This window comes from Panulirus ornatus, chromosome 32 (assembly GCF_036320965.1).
Source record: "Panulirus ornatus isolate Po-2019 chromosome 32, ASM3632096v1, whole genome shotgun sequence".
In the NCBI taxonomy this organism is placed as follows: Eukaryota; Metazoa; Arthropoda; class Malacostraca; order Decapoda; family Palinuridae; genus Panulirus; species Panulirus ornatus.
The window spans coordinates 16,438,498-16,455,585 of NC_092255.1; the positions used below are offsets into that span (position 1 = coordinate 16,438,498).

Sequence of the window (17,088 nt, forward strand, 5' to 3'; positions counted from 1 at the left end):
GTTTCAAAGCTCTTCCAATCGTTAACAGCTGTCATAGTTGGCTCCCATCATCTGACACTAACATCTATTCTCATGGACTTGTCAGCCTAAGGTACCTTCCATCAGTAGCAGCTGTTGCTAAGGGGTCTTTGCTATCTCTTGTCATTACAATTTGTCGTCACGGGCCCACACTATCTCCCGCCAGAAGCCAGCAAATCTTGACAAAATTATGTTGAAGCCATGGCAGTGGAGTCGATGGAAGTAAGGCCAAAAAATCTGTAGGGTGCTGGTAGGATCCAGCTTGCCTACATCATGAAGATAAGTTATATTGGTGTTACATGGTACATTGCACTGTGGGTGACAAATATATGTAATAGCTATTACAACACGGGAAAATTCTTGATTGAAGAATGCATTTTCAAGAGAAATGTAGATCATGTGATTGAAATCAATTATTGAAGGATACTACAATTCATGATGACTATTTAGTTTATGAACAGAAAAATTAATTCGACTAACAATTCACTTTTCTTCTTGTGGAACAAGAGCACAATTGAAAAGATGAAAATGGGAAAAGGAAGGAGGGGGAAAAATGATCAAGAAGGACTTGGAAATCACCATGTAAATGATTTCGATGAATCCTCATGAGAAATTTTTTTTCAGACTTATGTTAATAAGAAAATATGTCATTTCCACTCTATGGTTGGTGTTTGTGCTTACTGTATGGATGTACCCAAAATAAACAAACCTTCTGCAATGGTGAATGTTGTTCATTCATGACAAACTTACATCAAAGCAGCTAGGGATGAGAAGATGTAGGTTTTGTGACCCATGCTATTTTCATGCGGGAAATAAGGGCCACAGAGCCAAAATTTACTACATATTACAAGAGAAGGTGGATAAGATGGTTGAAATACAGGTAAAGGATCTACAACCCAAGGGAAAGAGGTGCAGTAAGTATACAGGAACCCCTATGGCTGAAGTCATTCCTTGATGAATCTCGATTAACATTATGATTAAACAAGATCACTTTGCACTTACTCCACCATTGTGGCAAATCTCGTCAGATATTCGTAAGTACTCTCTTATATATATATTTTTTCTTTCTTATTTTTCATACGTATTCACCATTTCCCATGTTAGCGAGGTAGTGTCTAGAACAGTTGAGTAAGCCTTGGAGTTTTGGAAAATCCTCACTTGGCTCCCCTTCTCCATTCCTTCATTTGGAAAAGTAAAAACTGGAGGGGATGATTTCCAGCCTGGACATATGGAGAGAATGAGTAAGGAAAGGTTGACAAAGAGGATATATGTGTCAGAGGTGGAGGGAGCAAGGAGAAGTGGGAGACCAAATTGGAGGTGGAAGGATGGAATGAAAAAGATTTTGAGTGATCGGGGCCTGAACATAGAGGAGGGTGATATGCATGCAAGGAATAGAGTGAATTGGAATGATGTGGTATAACAGGGTCGACGTGCTGTCAGTGGATTGAACCAGAGCATGTGAAGCATCTTGGGTAAACCATGGAAAGGTCTGTGGGTCTGGATGTGGAAAGGGAGCTGTGGTTTCAGTGTATTACACATGACAGCTAGAGAATGAGTATGAATGAATGTGGCCTTTTTTGTCAGTTTTCCTGATGCTACCTCGCTGAAGCAGGGGGTACTGATGCTGTTTCCTGTGTGGCGGGGTAGTGCCATGAATGAATGAAGACAAGCAAGTATGAATATGTACGTGTGAATATACATATATTATTTATTTTTTTCTATTATACTTAATCGCCATCTCCCATGTCAGCGAGGTAGCGCAAGGAAACATGAAAGAATGGCCTAACCCACCCACATACACATATATATATACATAAACGCCCACACATGCACATATACATACCTATACATTTCAATGTATACATACATATAAATACACAGACATATACATATGTACATGTACATATTTGTACTTGCTTCCTTCATCCATTCCCGTTGCCACTCCGCCACACATGAAATAGCACACACACCCCCCATGCACGTGCAAGATAGCACCAGGAAAAGACAAAAAAGGCCACATTCGTTCACACTCAGTCTCTAGCTGTCATGTGCAATGCACCTGAAACCACAGCTCCCTTTCCACATCCAGGCCCCACAAAACTTTCCATGGTTTACCCCAGATACTTCACATGCCCTGATTCAATCCACTCTGTTCCTTGCACTCCTTTCACCCTCCTGTATGTTCAGGCCCCGATCGCTCAAAATCTTTTTCAATCCATCCTTCTACCTCCAATTTGGTCTCCCACTTCTCCTCATCCCCTCCACCTCTGACACATACATTCTCTTTGTCAATCTTTCCTCACTCATTCTCTCCATGTGACCAAACCGTTTCAACACACCCTCTTCTGGTCTCTCAACCACACTCTTTTTATTACCACACATCTCTCTTACCCTTTCATTACTTACTCGATCAAACCATCTCACACCACATATTGTCCTCAAACATTTCATTTCTAACACATCCACCATCCCCCATACAACCCTATCTACAGCCCATACCCTGCAACCATATAACTGTGTTGGAACTACTATTCCTTCAAACATACCCACTTTTGAATCACTTCCACTTCCATGGTTTCATTTGCTGCTAAGTCCACTCCCAGATATTTAAAACACTTCACTTCCTTCAATTCTTTTCCATTCAAACTTACATCCCAATTAACTTGTCTCTCAGCCCTACTGAACCTAATGACCTTGCTCTTATTCACATTCTTTTTCAGACTTTACCTTTTACAAGATCATGATGGATTTCTATGGCCAGCTGCTTGATGTTGTGGAGAAGGTGCGGAGAATTGTTTACAATGTCCTGCAGGAAGTCCAGTTCTGACAGTTCCACATCCAGCTTAACATAGTCTATGACATGTCCACTTAAGCCTAGTCGCTCTATAATATTTTCATACCGATCCACAGGGAAAGACTGCAATGATGAATAAAGAAAAGAAAGTTCAGTTGCTTATACAGCATTCTCATCTTGGTCCATTAGAAAGGACAAAACATGAAAGGAACATATAAAGTGTCAGTGCATATAGAGTGCCACTGTGATCAGTTCATGGGCTGGGATGTGGGTGAAAGTTGTCTTCATAAAGGTTGGCTGTTAATGTGTGAGTAAAAGATATGACAAATCTGTTCATACAGTACTTGATACCATTGACCAGGGAAAGACTTGGACCTAATTAGGTTGATCTGTTCCTTAAACTTTCCTGATACTCCCTTTGATGTAATGAAGATGGTGCCAACCAAATTTAACAAACTGATTTTATGACTGATTTTTAGACCACACCACATAACAAAATGAAAAGGCACTGAGGAAATGTTGAAAGCAAATTCCAGGAAGGCCTTAGGTATGAATAGATGCTTACAAATGAAGACGGAAATAGATGTTGCATCATCATCAAGGATATGTGATATATTGAAGGTGAAAAGTGGTAAAATATCAACAAGGATAGTGTAGAATACAGTATGACCATGCGCTGGATGTCCAGCAGTATATATGCTATGAAAAAAAAAGGGTGAAGGTATGGTTAAGAGAATCAATGAAAATAAAACTGGTATAAGTACATAACCATAAAACACTGAACATTCTTGTTGTACATGTGGACAAGTATGTACACCTACCAAGGTGGCAAGGAGCTGAATTAGAGAAAAAGATCAAGCAAACAAATAGAAAAAGCATTAGAATTGGTCCACATTTGCTCAGTAGCGGTGATTAGCACTTGGAATGAATTTGTACATTGGGCTAGACCTGCAGTAAAAATAATGGTAACAGAATATGGAAAGAAGGAACAGGTTTTTATTTTTGGAGGGGTGTTTGGGATATCCCAACAACTGTGAGTATGTGTTTAATTGCCTATATGCTCTGTATAGGGAGGAAGTTTTACACTCTTGGGATCCCATCTCTCAATATGGAATTAGGAACTGAGACAGAGATTATGCATTGATCACCATGGGTACCTGGTTAAAATCAAAATCCAGTGGATTCCTGTTCATGCCGATCTTCTTTTGGCCCTGGAAGTTGGATATGCCCAACTTCAAGAACCACACATTGGTTGATCTGTGATGGTCATCCATGCCCATCGTCGGGTCAAAGGCATACACCTGAAAGGATTATGATAAGGAAAGTATGAATGGACTGTAACATCAAGATGGCATTTGGAATGGCTTTCGGTCATTAATGGTTTATGTGGGAAAATGTTATATTTTCACCAGTGCTCTTTTTAGTCATACATTTATCATGAGGAAATCATCCACCTGTCATAATCAGTCAAATGTGTACACTAAGTTTACCCTAGCACAGTTGGGCACAGCATACATTTGCTAAGGGAGCTGATATCATTCGCTGGATCATTTTTTTCAAAAGATGCTGAAAATGAAACTACTTTTTTATAGTGACCTTGAACAGCATCTATTAATTATCTCAATCCTTTAGCTATGTACAGTAACCACCATCATAACATATATCAAAACGCATTCAAAAGCATTGCTGTTAAATGCAAAATGAACCTCCACAGTGTGTATCAGTATGAAAAGTAGTCTTGCTGTACCTTTCGGTTCCTTTTTACTGTTTCCCACTCTTGTTACCGTATGTCTATTTGGTTTGAATTTCATCAACCATTTGTCAAATCAATCCTGGAGTTTGTCAAGGTCCCTCTGTAAGCTGATGCAATTCTTCTGACGTACAACTTTCCTCATCATTCTGGTAAAAGTCGTTCACATAGATGGAGAAGAGCAATGATCCCATAAGAGAAACCTGTGGCATGCCACTGGTGATCTCAATCCATTTCAAGAAGGCTCCTCTAACATGCGTCCTTTGTTTCCCTCCACAAGAATAACATGTCCAGTGAATGAACCTTCTTATTCCAGCCAGAAAATCCACCTTCTTTACCATCTTCCTTTAAGGCATAGCTGTTGTCAAATGCTTTCTGGCAATCTAGATACAGACAATCCACCCAGCCTTCTCCTTTATCAAAAATGGAGCTCATTCTCTCGTAGAAATCTAAAAGATACAGTGTTCATGATCTCCTTTCCCTGAAATTGTGCTGTCTCACTGTTTATGATCTTTCCCTGAAATTGTGCTGTCTCGCTGTTCATGATCTTTCCCTGAAATTGTGCTGTCTCGCTGTTCATGATCTTTCCCTGAAATTGTGCTGTCTCACTTGGATAGTTTCATCCCTACAGGAAAGTCATCCATTTGCTTCTACTTATCTTTTCCTGTACTTTGCAGACTATGATCATCAGGGAGACCTATTTGTAGTTCAAAACCTGCTTCTTGTCTTGTCTTATAGACACTCACCTAGCATCTTACTTTTTTCCAGTGACATCTTGAACAACATTTCAAGCTGTTTGTCAATTATATCTGCATACATCTTCACAGCACATACGAAAAAAATAATTATCAGGACCCTGAGCCCTTAGTATTCTGCTTATGTCTTCTCTGTATATATCAATGTTTTCTAATGTCTCCTCTCCCTTCCATATCACTGTTGCTGGGGCTGCAATGCCTTCCATTATGAAAATGTTTTGAGCTTTTTCAGTTCCTTGCATATCCTTACATTCTCCTCCATTACTTTTCTCTTGGATGTAGCTGCTCTTTTGCAGATAATTTACCTCAGATTTTTGGGAAAAGTTTTGGAATATCTCCTACCTGGTTAACAGTATTCTTTTCAAGATTTCTTTTTCCTTTCTCATCCTGCTATACACATTTTTGCTCTAATACCTGTTGGCTGTGTCTTCCCCACAGCACATCACGAAGTTTTTCACTTTTTGACATTTATTAGTAAACTACTCATACTTCTTTTTTTTCAACCTTTCCTCTGTATTTGAGGCTAAATGTATCAAATAATTCTTTGTAGATTTCTTTGAATTTTCACCATCGTGTCCTGGTTCCTGAACTCCATTTCCCAGTTTATGTTACCGTAGAAACCGAGTTCCTTTTAGTTTCCACTTTACGTATCCACTCTGAGTCTCATCTCTGCTCTTGTTGCTTCTTCGTTTACCACATGGTCAGTCGGCGTATTGCATGATATTCTCAATGTCCATGGTATTACAAGTGAAGAAAATACATAGTAATTATTGTGTATTGGTTCCTCTAATGCTAGTGAGTTCAGTGTCATGCTGGTATAGGAAATTTTCCTCTATACACCCTTGTGAACTTGTACCTTCTTGAATACATATCATTATGAGAATCCAAAGAACCCCAGTCTCTGTATATATGAAATCCCCATTACTGGTATTTTACCATTTGTGAGAAGCGAGTATTTTACTGCTTTCTGTATCATCATGATTGTTCCTTCACTGCTATTGTTTTATTTTTTCTTCCTCACGACTGGAGTAAGTATAATATGCACAGTTCTAATAATAACAGGTATGTGTATGCTTTTTGCGATAACCATTTGTGTGTTATGAGAGTTTCACGTCAGCGTTGCCCGTCACTTCATATATATATATATATATATATATATATATATATATATATATATATATATATATATATTTATTTTCCAAAAGAAGGAACAGAGAAGGGGGCCAGATGAGGATATTCCCTCAAAGGTCCAGTCCTCTGTTCTTAACGCTACCTCGCTAACGCGGGAAATGGCGAATAGTTTGAAAGAAAAAAAAAAAAAAATATATATATATATATATATATATATATATATATATATATATATATATATATATATATATATATATATATATAATGTCTCGACTTTTAATTAGGATCACACACACACACACACACACCCTATCCTAAGGTAGGTGCTCATTTATTGACCATCTCTGAGGGAAAGCCTGGCTATGGAACGACTGCCACACCCAAGACTCAATTGAACCCAAGCGCTTCCGTACGTGAATCATGGACTTCGCCGCTAAGCACAACACTATAGACCCGTACGTATATGACTGTGTGTAGGTCCAAAACATTTCACTGACCTTACAGCCAAACTTGTCCATATCATCCTCGAAAGACCACTCGTTGTTGACCCCGAAGGATAAGACGACGCAGTTCCCTGGCCTTATGTTGAACCTCTCGTCTAGACACACGTACTTCATGCCATCGCCAGGAGCGGACAGCCAACCTCCCATCTGTGCCTGTGGATGGTAAGACTTTATTAGGTGGAAGATGATTATCCACTTGAGCAGCATACAGTAATATTAAGAATATCCTCGGGAGTATTATGTCTCCCACCAGCTAGGGTGAAATCCCCCAATTGCTTGAATCTGTGTCTTGTTGGTCCGGACATTTCCTTGTTTGTCCAAAGAGCCGTTCTTTCAGTAGAGCGAGAACTCAGAACCAAGACGGGTTGATTTGATGAAGGAACAAGTTTATGTCCGTTATCATGATTAGGTTAATAACATTCCTCAACATCCGTTCATAACGTTATCAAATTTGTATTTTGCGTAATGGTAGTAAGTTTTGTACGTGGTACTATTTGCTATTTTCGGCTGCTTTCATTTTGTAGTTGGGCCTCCGTTTGAACTAGATACTTGTTAGGAAAGTTCTTTTGATGGTGCAGTGTCGTCAGTACTCTGCGAATCACGCTTCCACATACTGGCTGACAAACTGATATCTTGTGTTGCCGCAGAATATCAATACTTTTTATGTATTCAGAACCTGATAAAGATATAGATGGTATTATTAACTCACGTCATGGGCCAAAGGCCAAACACAGTGAGACATTGGCATACTTCGCGACCAAGGCCATGTGGTCTACCACGACCTTTGACACATGTCGCAGATATGATTCACTCCATCTCGGAAATTTAAGACCTGCAGTCTTCTATCTGAGAACGAGGTTCCCTAGCTCTGTAAACAAGGGGAAAGAGAAACATAGATGGTATTGCGGAGTGATCCTTTAAAGGTTTCAGAGGGCTGTGATAATTGCTCATTCATTGTTTATTACATGATTATCCTTGAACTTTATGGTAACTGCGGTAGAATTACTAATTTCCTTATCCAGTAATTTGAGGGTTTATGGTTCATGACACCTATCTTTCGATGAGAGGGGCCAGGTATTTCCAGTGTGCATGTAGATCTTATACTTGAAGGGAGGTGACAAGACAATATTAGGTCAATGAAATTATTGGTTTTCTCATTACTTAAGTGGTTTTTGAACTCCGTCACGAAGCATCATTATGAACAGGATGATATCAAGATCATGGAATGTTTAATGGTAGCAAACATGTGTACTTGACATATGCGTCCCCGTCGGTGACTTTAACTTACCCAGTTGTGACAGTGAGTCTGCGCAGTGTTGAGGTAGTCGTTGTACTGAGATATGGATGTAAGGGGAGGGATGGGGCATCTCTGGTCGCAGTGGGCAGCATGGCGCTCAACTGTAACCATAGTAAGAACACATATCTTCAATTTATCCATAGTTTGAATCGATTCAGTACAGAATACGTTGCAGCACTTCACTCACAAACACACTGATGGTGCTCCAGCTCTGCATTGTTCACGTCCAGTCGTATGCTCATACCTTTATAATGTGATGAGACCTCCATAGCCATCTCGATACATTACTACCACACATACTACTTCCTCCTCCTCTCATTATTCCTTTGATCACCATCCCCATTCCCTAACATTGCCGCTACATACCATCAGTTCCTGTTTATATGTGACATTTCTATGACACTTTCTGGCATTCATTTTTTTTTATGTACTTTCACCGTCATAACTTTCGCACTTTGACACACTGCTATGAGTTCCACTGTCCATTATACTGGTTAACAGTTTCCCCAAGTCCATAATACCGGTAATAAACTGGTACCACGACTCTCACTGCTCAAATTAAAATCATCCATTACTCGGTGACAGCACCGTACAAACTGACATTAACTTCATTAAGTCATTAACTTCCACTGTCTAAACTAAAACTACCATAACCCCCTTTAACTATCCTAGTAAACTAAAACTACCATAAACTCTACCTCTCGTTGCCCAAAACGCTACACTGTAACTTCCATTGTTCAGTGTGCTGCCGTACTCTACAATGTTTACTATGTACAGTGCTTATATCCTCTCCACCTACCACCGTACATCCTACTGTCCACCATAATTACCCTAGCCATCGAAGGCCAGAGCACTTCTAACAAGCAACAAACAATGAGGTACTTACAGATGCTGAACATCAGACGTCCCAGCTGCGGTGTACTGCAAATAAACATGAACAACAATTGAGTTTGTATATCTAACGTTTGTTGCTCGTTGTCTCTCTCACTTCCTACATCCTCACTTTTTTATTTCATTTATTTATTTTTTTCATTAAGGAGAACAATGTCTTTGAATGAAAGGAAATAAAGCATTATTTTACTGCTCTGTCAGACATGATTTAGCTCTTTTGTATTGAACTTCGTACAGATTTTTCCCCTGCGAGTTTATTGGTAGATATTCAGAGTTAGTGCTTTGTTGGAGGAGATATTCAGAGACTGGTAACATTGAGAGGCGGTTGTTTTGGGAAACATTTAGAGACTGGGCTTTAAGGGATCCTGACAAGGTGGTGACACCAGCTAAATCAAGCGGGTGTCTTAAACTTGAGAAAACACGCCGTTTGGCTGATGCTCATATAAAGTTGAGTGACGGGTCATTTAGACCTTCGGGTATCTGTTAGAAAAAAAATGTATTTTGCCACTAGAGAGTCTGTCTCGTGGCAGACTGTCTAGTCTGTCTACGATTTCTTTGGGAGCTGGGTAGAGTAGAGATGGGGAAAGGGAAAACACCTTGCTTTATCCCTTCATCTGAAGCGTTATACGTATGTTTCCCAAAATGTCAGGGTCAGTGATTCGCCACACACACACACACACACAAGACATGGGGACGCATGAGCATTTCCTCGTACCCTTACAAATAGGTCATATTTTTCATGTAATCAAGAGGTACAGACAACTGAATACCTTGTCTCATGACCATCTTATATATGCTCTCTCTCTCTCTCTCTCTCTCTCTCTCTCTCTCTCTCTCTCTCTCTCTCTCTATTATTAACCCTTAGCCGGGTTGGATATGACCATGTCAGGCTCGTGCGTGATCCATAGTCAGCAACATTAACCACTACACCTCCCATGTTTCTCAGCTTATTGTATCAGAGAACTATCACTCATATTTAAGTATTTACCTTCTGTATCTATAAGACTACAACAGTTACATACTGAGCACTCTTATCTGAAAGCCTATGAAAACAGTACATCGATAAACAAGAGATTTTAGTCACTGGTCAGGATATACGTATATGTTCCAGAGTCACTGCATCAATGATGTATCTTTGGTATAGACGACCGAGTTGCAACCAGACCTTACTTTTTACTGTACAAATTCTGTAACGTCTGAGCTCTTTAGAGTTCTGTGATATGAGAATGGTCGACTATTACCGGTAAGAGATTCATCCGATTGGCTTACCCAATGATGGTGATGAGGATGCAGCTGCCATACAGCAGAGCGAAGACAGACGCGAACCAGAGGAGCCTTTTCATGATGGATCTCAACCTTTTGGGATCTTCGTGGTCACCCGTTGGTGAATATCACCTCTGCAAAGGATAAGTGAATGGTGTACGTCCAGCTAACCTCTGTATTTTCATTGTAGGTATATATATATATATATATATATATATATATATATATATATATATATATATATATATATATATATGCTGATAGCATCGAGCAAAAATGAAAAACTGAGTCCCAAGTGCACCAACGTGTCATTACAGCTCCCCTGACGATGTAATTACACGCAAGTGCACTTAGAACTCATCGTGTTTCATTTTCCTCGTGGTTATCAACAAATACTAGATCACGCGATCACCGCGACCTAAAGACACTAGACAATGAATTGCACAATGAAACGATATCACAACGTTTTGGCGATGAGTAATACAGGCGGAGAAAATGATAAATTTAGTAGAGTAGGTCGCCATGATGTGATAAATACGAGTAGATTACGTTGTGCGTTGTGGTGCGAAGCTTAGATGGGTTACGTGGGTTTCCTCGGTGTTAGGTGCGTTAACTGATAAGAGCGTTCCTCGCTTGTTCCCGTCTTGTACGCCTGCAGAGCCTAGTGTTTCTCGTGGTAGATGGAAGGGCGTCATACAGTGGCAGGAATATACTTACATTCACCGGGGCGTCATACAGTGGCAGGGATCTACTTCGTACATTCACCTGCCTGTTGATGTGAGGAGGGATCCAGGTCGCGAACATATACAGCCTCCATAACTTGTAGCATTTTTTTTTTAAGTCGTTGTAACGACTTAAGGAAGCTACAAGTTTTTGAAGGATTTATCTGGGAATATTATACGGTGGTATGTGGTTGTAAAAAAGTGCAGTCAAACTTCAAACTGGCGAGTCTACGTTTGTTGTGGGTTTGGGTGGAGGTGTGAGGCGTTGCGGCCGGATGATATTATGATTCAACCTGCAGAATAACGGCAACCAAGCCGTTATCTGTGGTTGATCTGTCATTGCTCAACTTCTTTGTCAACACTGATGATGAAAATCATGTTACAGGCTAAGATAGGAAGCTGCAGGAGTGTTTGAGCGATGAGTTAGAGATACATATGGCACGAGAGTTATATGGGAGGGAGCAACGATAGATTTTGACCCCCCCCTCTGTCGAAGGGGGGAGGGGGGTTTGCTGCTCCTGTGACCCCCCCTCAGCACTTACTTCTGCAGCCCATTAACCAGTCCGATGATACGAACAATTGACAGCAATAGATATGTTAATGAAACCTAATTCTAAATGTTACATAGTAGCACTGTAGAATTCAAGTGATTTATAAGGTGTTGGCATATCAACTGATGTATATGGAAATGAAACTACTGTGGCCAACAGGCCATTATTGGAAGTCGAATGAATGACTAATAGTGGCTATAATCTTGTAATATGACAGTGTACGGTCGGATAAAATAGTATTTTATAAAAAAGAAAAAATGAGCAAAGAAAATGGAAAATATGAGACGGATAATCACAAATTTATGAATGATCGCCTTTTTTTTAAGAGTTCATATTCTCCGGCGAGAAATAACGGTGGGATTCAGCTCCATTGCCGGTGTGAGGGTCAGTCTGGCTTGCTCTGTGATGAACGTAAAACGTGCAGAGAGAAGCTTCCGAGATCCTCTTGGTACTGGCGTCTCATCTTTTTATTGACCCGGTAAGGCCTGTGTATTCCATTATAGCACCCTGAAGTGAAGCAGCGCAAAATGTGTTCATTTAGTGAATAGTTTAGTGTAGAAATATGTTGGGCCGTATCATTTTATATGGTAAGCCATTATAAGTAGGGAAGCTTAGGGTGGTAACTGGTAACTACTTTCTTAACATGGACGTGGGATAAAACTGTGTTAGGATAAGCTATGTGCATTTTAGGCGTAAGACTTGGCAGAACGACCGACGGAGTAGTTGAGAGCAGACCAGACGACTCTGTCCAAACTTGTGGTTTGTAAGGCACTTAGAGAGGAAGGGAAGGGAGTTACTGGAAATTCAGTTTTTAATTGGTTCAAGTTTTGTGTTGAAAGGCGTTCTGGAAACGTGTTTGGTGCCTTATTAATGATACCTCTCACCCCGAGACTTGGGGTTTAGATATTTTTTTTTTTTGTAGGTTAAGATAAGGAAAAGTAGGTAAGTCGGTGTATTCTTGCATTCAATGCTGTTCCCATGTGGAATTGGCATGGGTTAGCACATTGGTGAATCAGTGTTTGGTTTTCATGAATACCTGTGGGTCAGAGGTGGGTATGATAATAGTCCGTTTTCTTTATCGTTGGGTGTGGGGAGGTTGCTAATAACGTCGTTCACAAGTTCCCTGGCCACACGGAAAACGGCCCAGTGTTCATCTGGAGATGGGGTTGTAGCTGTTTGAACAATATTTTTTTTTTCTTACAACGATTTCATACCACTTGTTTAACGCGTTGTCTATATAATTCATCGGTGTTTTGCCGTTAAGGTGGTCGATGCTGTGAACATATTAAGTTGCTGAAGATGTCCCAGTTTGCGTGAAGCGATTGGTATCAGTGATTTATGCTGGATGTTTATTGATGAATATTGCTGGTTAGGTCACCTTGACGAACGTGGTTATTGTAGTGGGTTTGGTAAGAGAAGTCTGAGCCCCGATGTTGAGAACCGAAGCCTTTATCATGGTCGTGGTATATCTGCCTGAGGTGTTTGTGGATGAGTGCCCGAAATGTGTATGCCTAGCGTTGGTATTTAAAGGATCTTGTAATCTGTTAACGTAAAGCATCCCGCCCGAGAGGCGCAGGGATTGTAGGTTGTTACGATAGTAACAGATCGTAAAAAAAGACGTTAGATTTGACGGATAAAGTGTCAAGAGTAATGAAAGTTGTCGAAAATTTTGGCCTAGCCTTCTGCAGGTGGACGGTGCCGCGCTTTTGTCCTGGACTGTTCATAGGTAAGGTCATACACCGTCATATTTCACGCTGAACTTTGATATGGTGCGTTGTGAGCAACGCTGAGAAACCGTTAAGTTTACATCAGCCTGCTGAGTGAGCCAGACTCGGAATTGTGTTGTCGTGTGCATATGTCATCCTCGTCTGGGATTAAGAACATTTTAAAGGTGCAAGAGTGAAAGTGAATTTCTCCATGAGATTTATGTGATCCATCGTTACTGTAGGAGGAGATTCTCATCATTATTTTTTACTCATAAGGCATCACGTTAGGTTACCAAGAAAATGTCCTTGCGCTAGAACGATATTTTTTTGTTTTTTAGTTTTTCTTAACGCCGCTGGTTCTCACCGACCAATGATTACCATGATCATTGGTCTTTTGTTTTATTGGCGTGATATCCTTCGTTGATTGTGGTTATGGTTGTATCGTTTATGATTGCTTAAGGTAGATTTGCCACGTAATTTCTTTAATGTGCCATACTGACGTCGTATTTGTTTTTTTCTTAGTGTTTTCATGAAGTTATGTCCCATCCTTACCGTATCGGAAAAGCTTGACAGTCCCAGACTGCTCAGGTGATTATCACAGTTCAAAGGGTACGCATCAGCTTGTAGTTCGTGTCTGTTGGGCCCCTATAGCTGCTTCACAAAGTCATTGCATTAATTTTTCCACTGTTCAAGGTCTCCCATGTCACGTCATACTGAGCTCTTCGCCAACAAACGTACCTTATAATGTAAACATGTACGTATCTTTTTTGTGCCCATTTCATTTTGGCATTACTATATTTATTCCACACACACACACATCTGTGTGTGTGTGTATGTATCTCCCCTGATGTGATTCTTACACGAAAGTGCACTGGGGAACTTATCGTGTTTCACTTCCCCGTGGACTCGTAGGAATATATATATATATATATATATATATATATATATATATATATATATATATATATATATATCATACAAACCTCCAACAGCCAGGATCGAATCCGGGACCCTTGTGCAATAGGCGGGAATGCACTATGTTTGTGTGTGGAAGGTATTAAGAATATATGGTGTGGGAGGCAAGTTGTTAGAAGCAGTGAAAAGTTTTTATCGAGGATGTAAGGCATGTGTACGTGTAGGAAGAGAGGAAAGTGATTGGTTCTCAGTGAATGTAGGTTTGCGGCAGGGGTGTGTGATGTCTCCATGGTTGTTTAATTTGTTTATGGATGGGGTTGTTAGGGAGGTAAATGCAAGAGTCCTGGAAAGAGGGGCAAGTATGAAGTCTGTTGGGGATGAGAGAGCTTGGGAAGTGAGTCAGTTGTTGTTCGCTGATGATACAGCGCTGGTGGCTGATTCATGTGAGAAACTGCAGAAGCTGGTGACTGAGTTTGGTAAAGTGTGTGGAAGAAGAAAGTTAAGAGTAAATGTGAATAAGAGCAAGGTTATTAGGTACAGTAGGGGTGAGGGTCAAGTCAATTGGGAGGTGAGTTTGAATGGAGAAAAACTGGAGGAAGTGAAGTGTTTTAGATATCTGGGAGTGGATCTGTCAGCGGATGGAACCATGGAAGCGGAAGTGGATCATAGGGTGGGGGAGGGGGCGAAAATTTTGGGAGCCTTGAAAAATGTGTGGAAGTCGAGAACATTATCTCGGAAAGCAAAAATGGGTATGTTTGAAGGAATAGTGGTTCCAACAATGTTGTATGGTTGCGAGGCGTGGGCTATGGATAGAGATGTGCGCAGGAGGATGGATGTGCTGGAAATGAGATGTTTGAGGACAATGTGTGGTGTGAGGTGGTTTGATCGAGTAAGTAACGTAAGGGTAAGAGAGATGTGTGGAAATAAAAGGAGCGTGGTTGAGAGAGCAGAAGAGGGTGTTTTGAAGTGGTTTGGGCACATGGAGAGAATGAGTGAGGAAAGATTGACCAAGAGGATATATGTGTCGGAGGTGGAGGGAACGAGGAGAAGAGGGAGACCAAATTGGAGGTGGAAAGATGGAGTGAAAAAGATTTTGTGTGATCGGGGCCTGAACATGCAGGAGGGTGAAAGGAGGGCAAGGAATAGAGTGAATTGGAGCGATGTGGTATACAGGGGTTGACGTGCTGTCAGTGGATTGAATCAAGGCATGTGAAGCGTCTGGGGTAAACCATGGAAGGCTGTGTAGGTATGTATATTTGCGTGTGTGGACGTATGTATGTACATGTGTATGGGGGGGGGGGGTTGGGCCATTTCTTTCGTCTGTTTCCTTGCGCTACCTCGCAAACGCGGGAGACAGCGACGAGGTATAAAAAAAAAAAAAAAAAATATATATATATATATATATATATATATATATATATATATATATATATATATATATATATACCCAGAGAATCGAAAACCGGTCCATCTGTGAGGCAGCCAGGTAGCCTAACCGCGGCACAAATTTCCATGAAAGAGTCCTAGTGTTACTTAAGACTTTTCTTAAGGTTCGTGCAGCTCAAGGCTACGCAACTTCCAGTAACAAGGAAGTGTAGACTCCTTTGGAGTGAAGACTTTTTTTTGACGAGACTGCACTCCCGGTGTTACAGCCTAGCCGAAGGTAAGCTCAGCATTCACTTGTGTTTTAATCTCGAGCAGGCAAAGTTTGGTAGCTCCTATACGAATACATACATATACCAACCATTAACACCACGAACGAGAGATTACTTACGACAGGGCTGTATTATGACTAATCTTGAGTTACCAAATCTAAGAAGTGTTCACAAGAAATACATAGAACTATGCAACAAATGTTAAAGCAATATATACAGAACAGCGAAGTTAACGTTACGAAGCGCTTGAAATGTATGCACAGGAACACTTGCCAAACATTTGTTTACACTTGCACGTTGCTGACAGAACAGTTTCAATGTATTGGATTTTATAAGATTTGATAATGAATTGGCGAAATTTATTTTGGTTCTAATGTATAATTTGTGTTGTTATCGCTACCCGTACCCATTTTGCCGACCAACTCCTAAGGGAGGATGAACGACTGGGTTTGAATGCGGACCGACTGCTGCGACGTTGTGCGGGCTCGAGCACAAGCGTCTCCGTGAATGCGCCACGGTCAGGAACGCGAGCCGCCACACTACTATAATTTGATTTTCGTTGGGTAAATACCTTATGAAGTTGGACGAGGCAGGTAGGGGTGGTCCATGATAGCACAAGCAACACTTAAACAACAGAACTAGCGAACAGTAGAGAGAGAGTGAGTAGCGGCAGCAGGAGCGGCGGCGGTTGTAAAAGTAGCGTAGGATCAGCAGGTACACCCCGCCACAACCTGTCGTGTTGGCACAGCCGAAGGGCAAGTCGAGTCCGAGTTGCGCCTAAACTATAAAAGCTACTGTTAAGCCAACCAACTCGGCCTCTGCCTCTCCACGAATCCGCATCTGGAGATTGTCTTGATAAAGTGAAGTTTATTCGCTTAGTTTGTTTCCTGTCTCGGGACGTTTTAAGGAAAATTTCATACCGAGTTGCTCACCAGGAAAAAGCCAATCCAATACTCCATGAATATCCTACCACCTCCCATCCCCTTGGTGTCCTTCCTTTCTCCGCCCCTCTCTCTCTCTCTCTCTCTCTCTCTCTCTCTCTCTCTCTCTCTCTCTCTCTCTCTCTCTCTCTCTCTCTCTCTCTCACACACACACACACTTGGAGAGTTCGGCGGAGTCGCTGGGCTTCGCGCAGCC

The 17,088-nt window shown here is 41.0% G+C and overlaps 1 protein-coding gene across 2 annotated transcripts; it reads right to left on the bottom strand.

Annotated features, from left to right (window-relative positions):
* On the bottom strand, positions 1 to 16,666 carry LOC139759078 (probable methyltransferase-like protein 24). Of its 2 annotated transcripts, XM_071681019.1 has the most exons (8): positions 16,523 to 16,666; positions 10,409 to 10,536; positions 9,135 to 9,169; positions 8,240 to 8,349; positions 6,946 to 7,104; positions 3,970 to 4,113; positions 2,746 to 2,935; positions 1 to 284 (listed from the first exon to the last, which is right to left on the bottom strand). In XM_071681019.1, the coding sequence occupies exons 2-8, from the start codon at positions 10,480 to 10,482 to the stop codon at positions 145 to 147; spliced, it is 852 nt and encodes a 283-aa protein (XP_071537120.1). In that variant the 5' UTR covers positions 10,483 to 10,536; positions 16,523 to 16,666; the 3' UTR covers positions 1 to 144. The 2 variants fall into 2 exon arrangements, with proteins under 2 accessions (XP_071537120.1, XP_071537121.1); XM_071681020.1 differs by lacking the exon at positions 3,970 to 4,113.
* Positions 16,667 to 17,088: the final 422 nt, after the last annotated feature.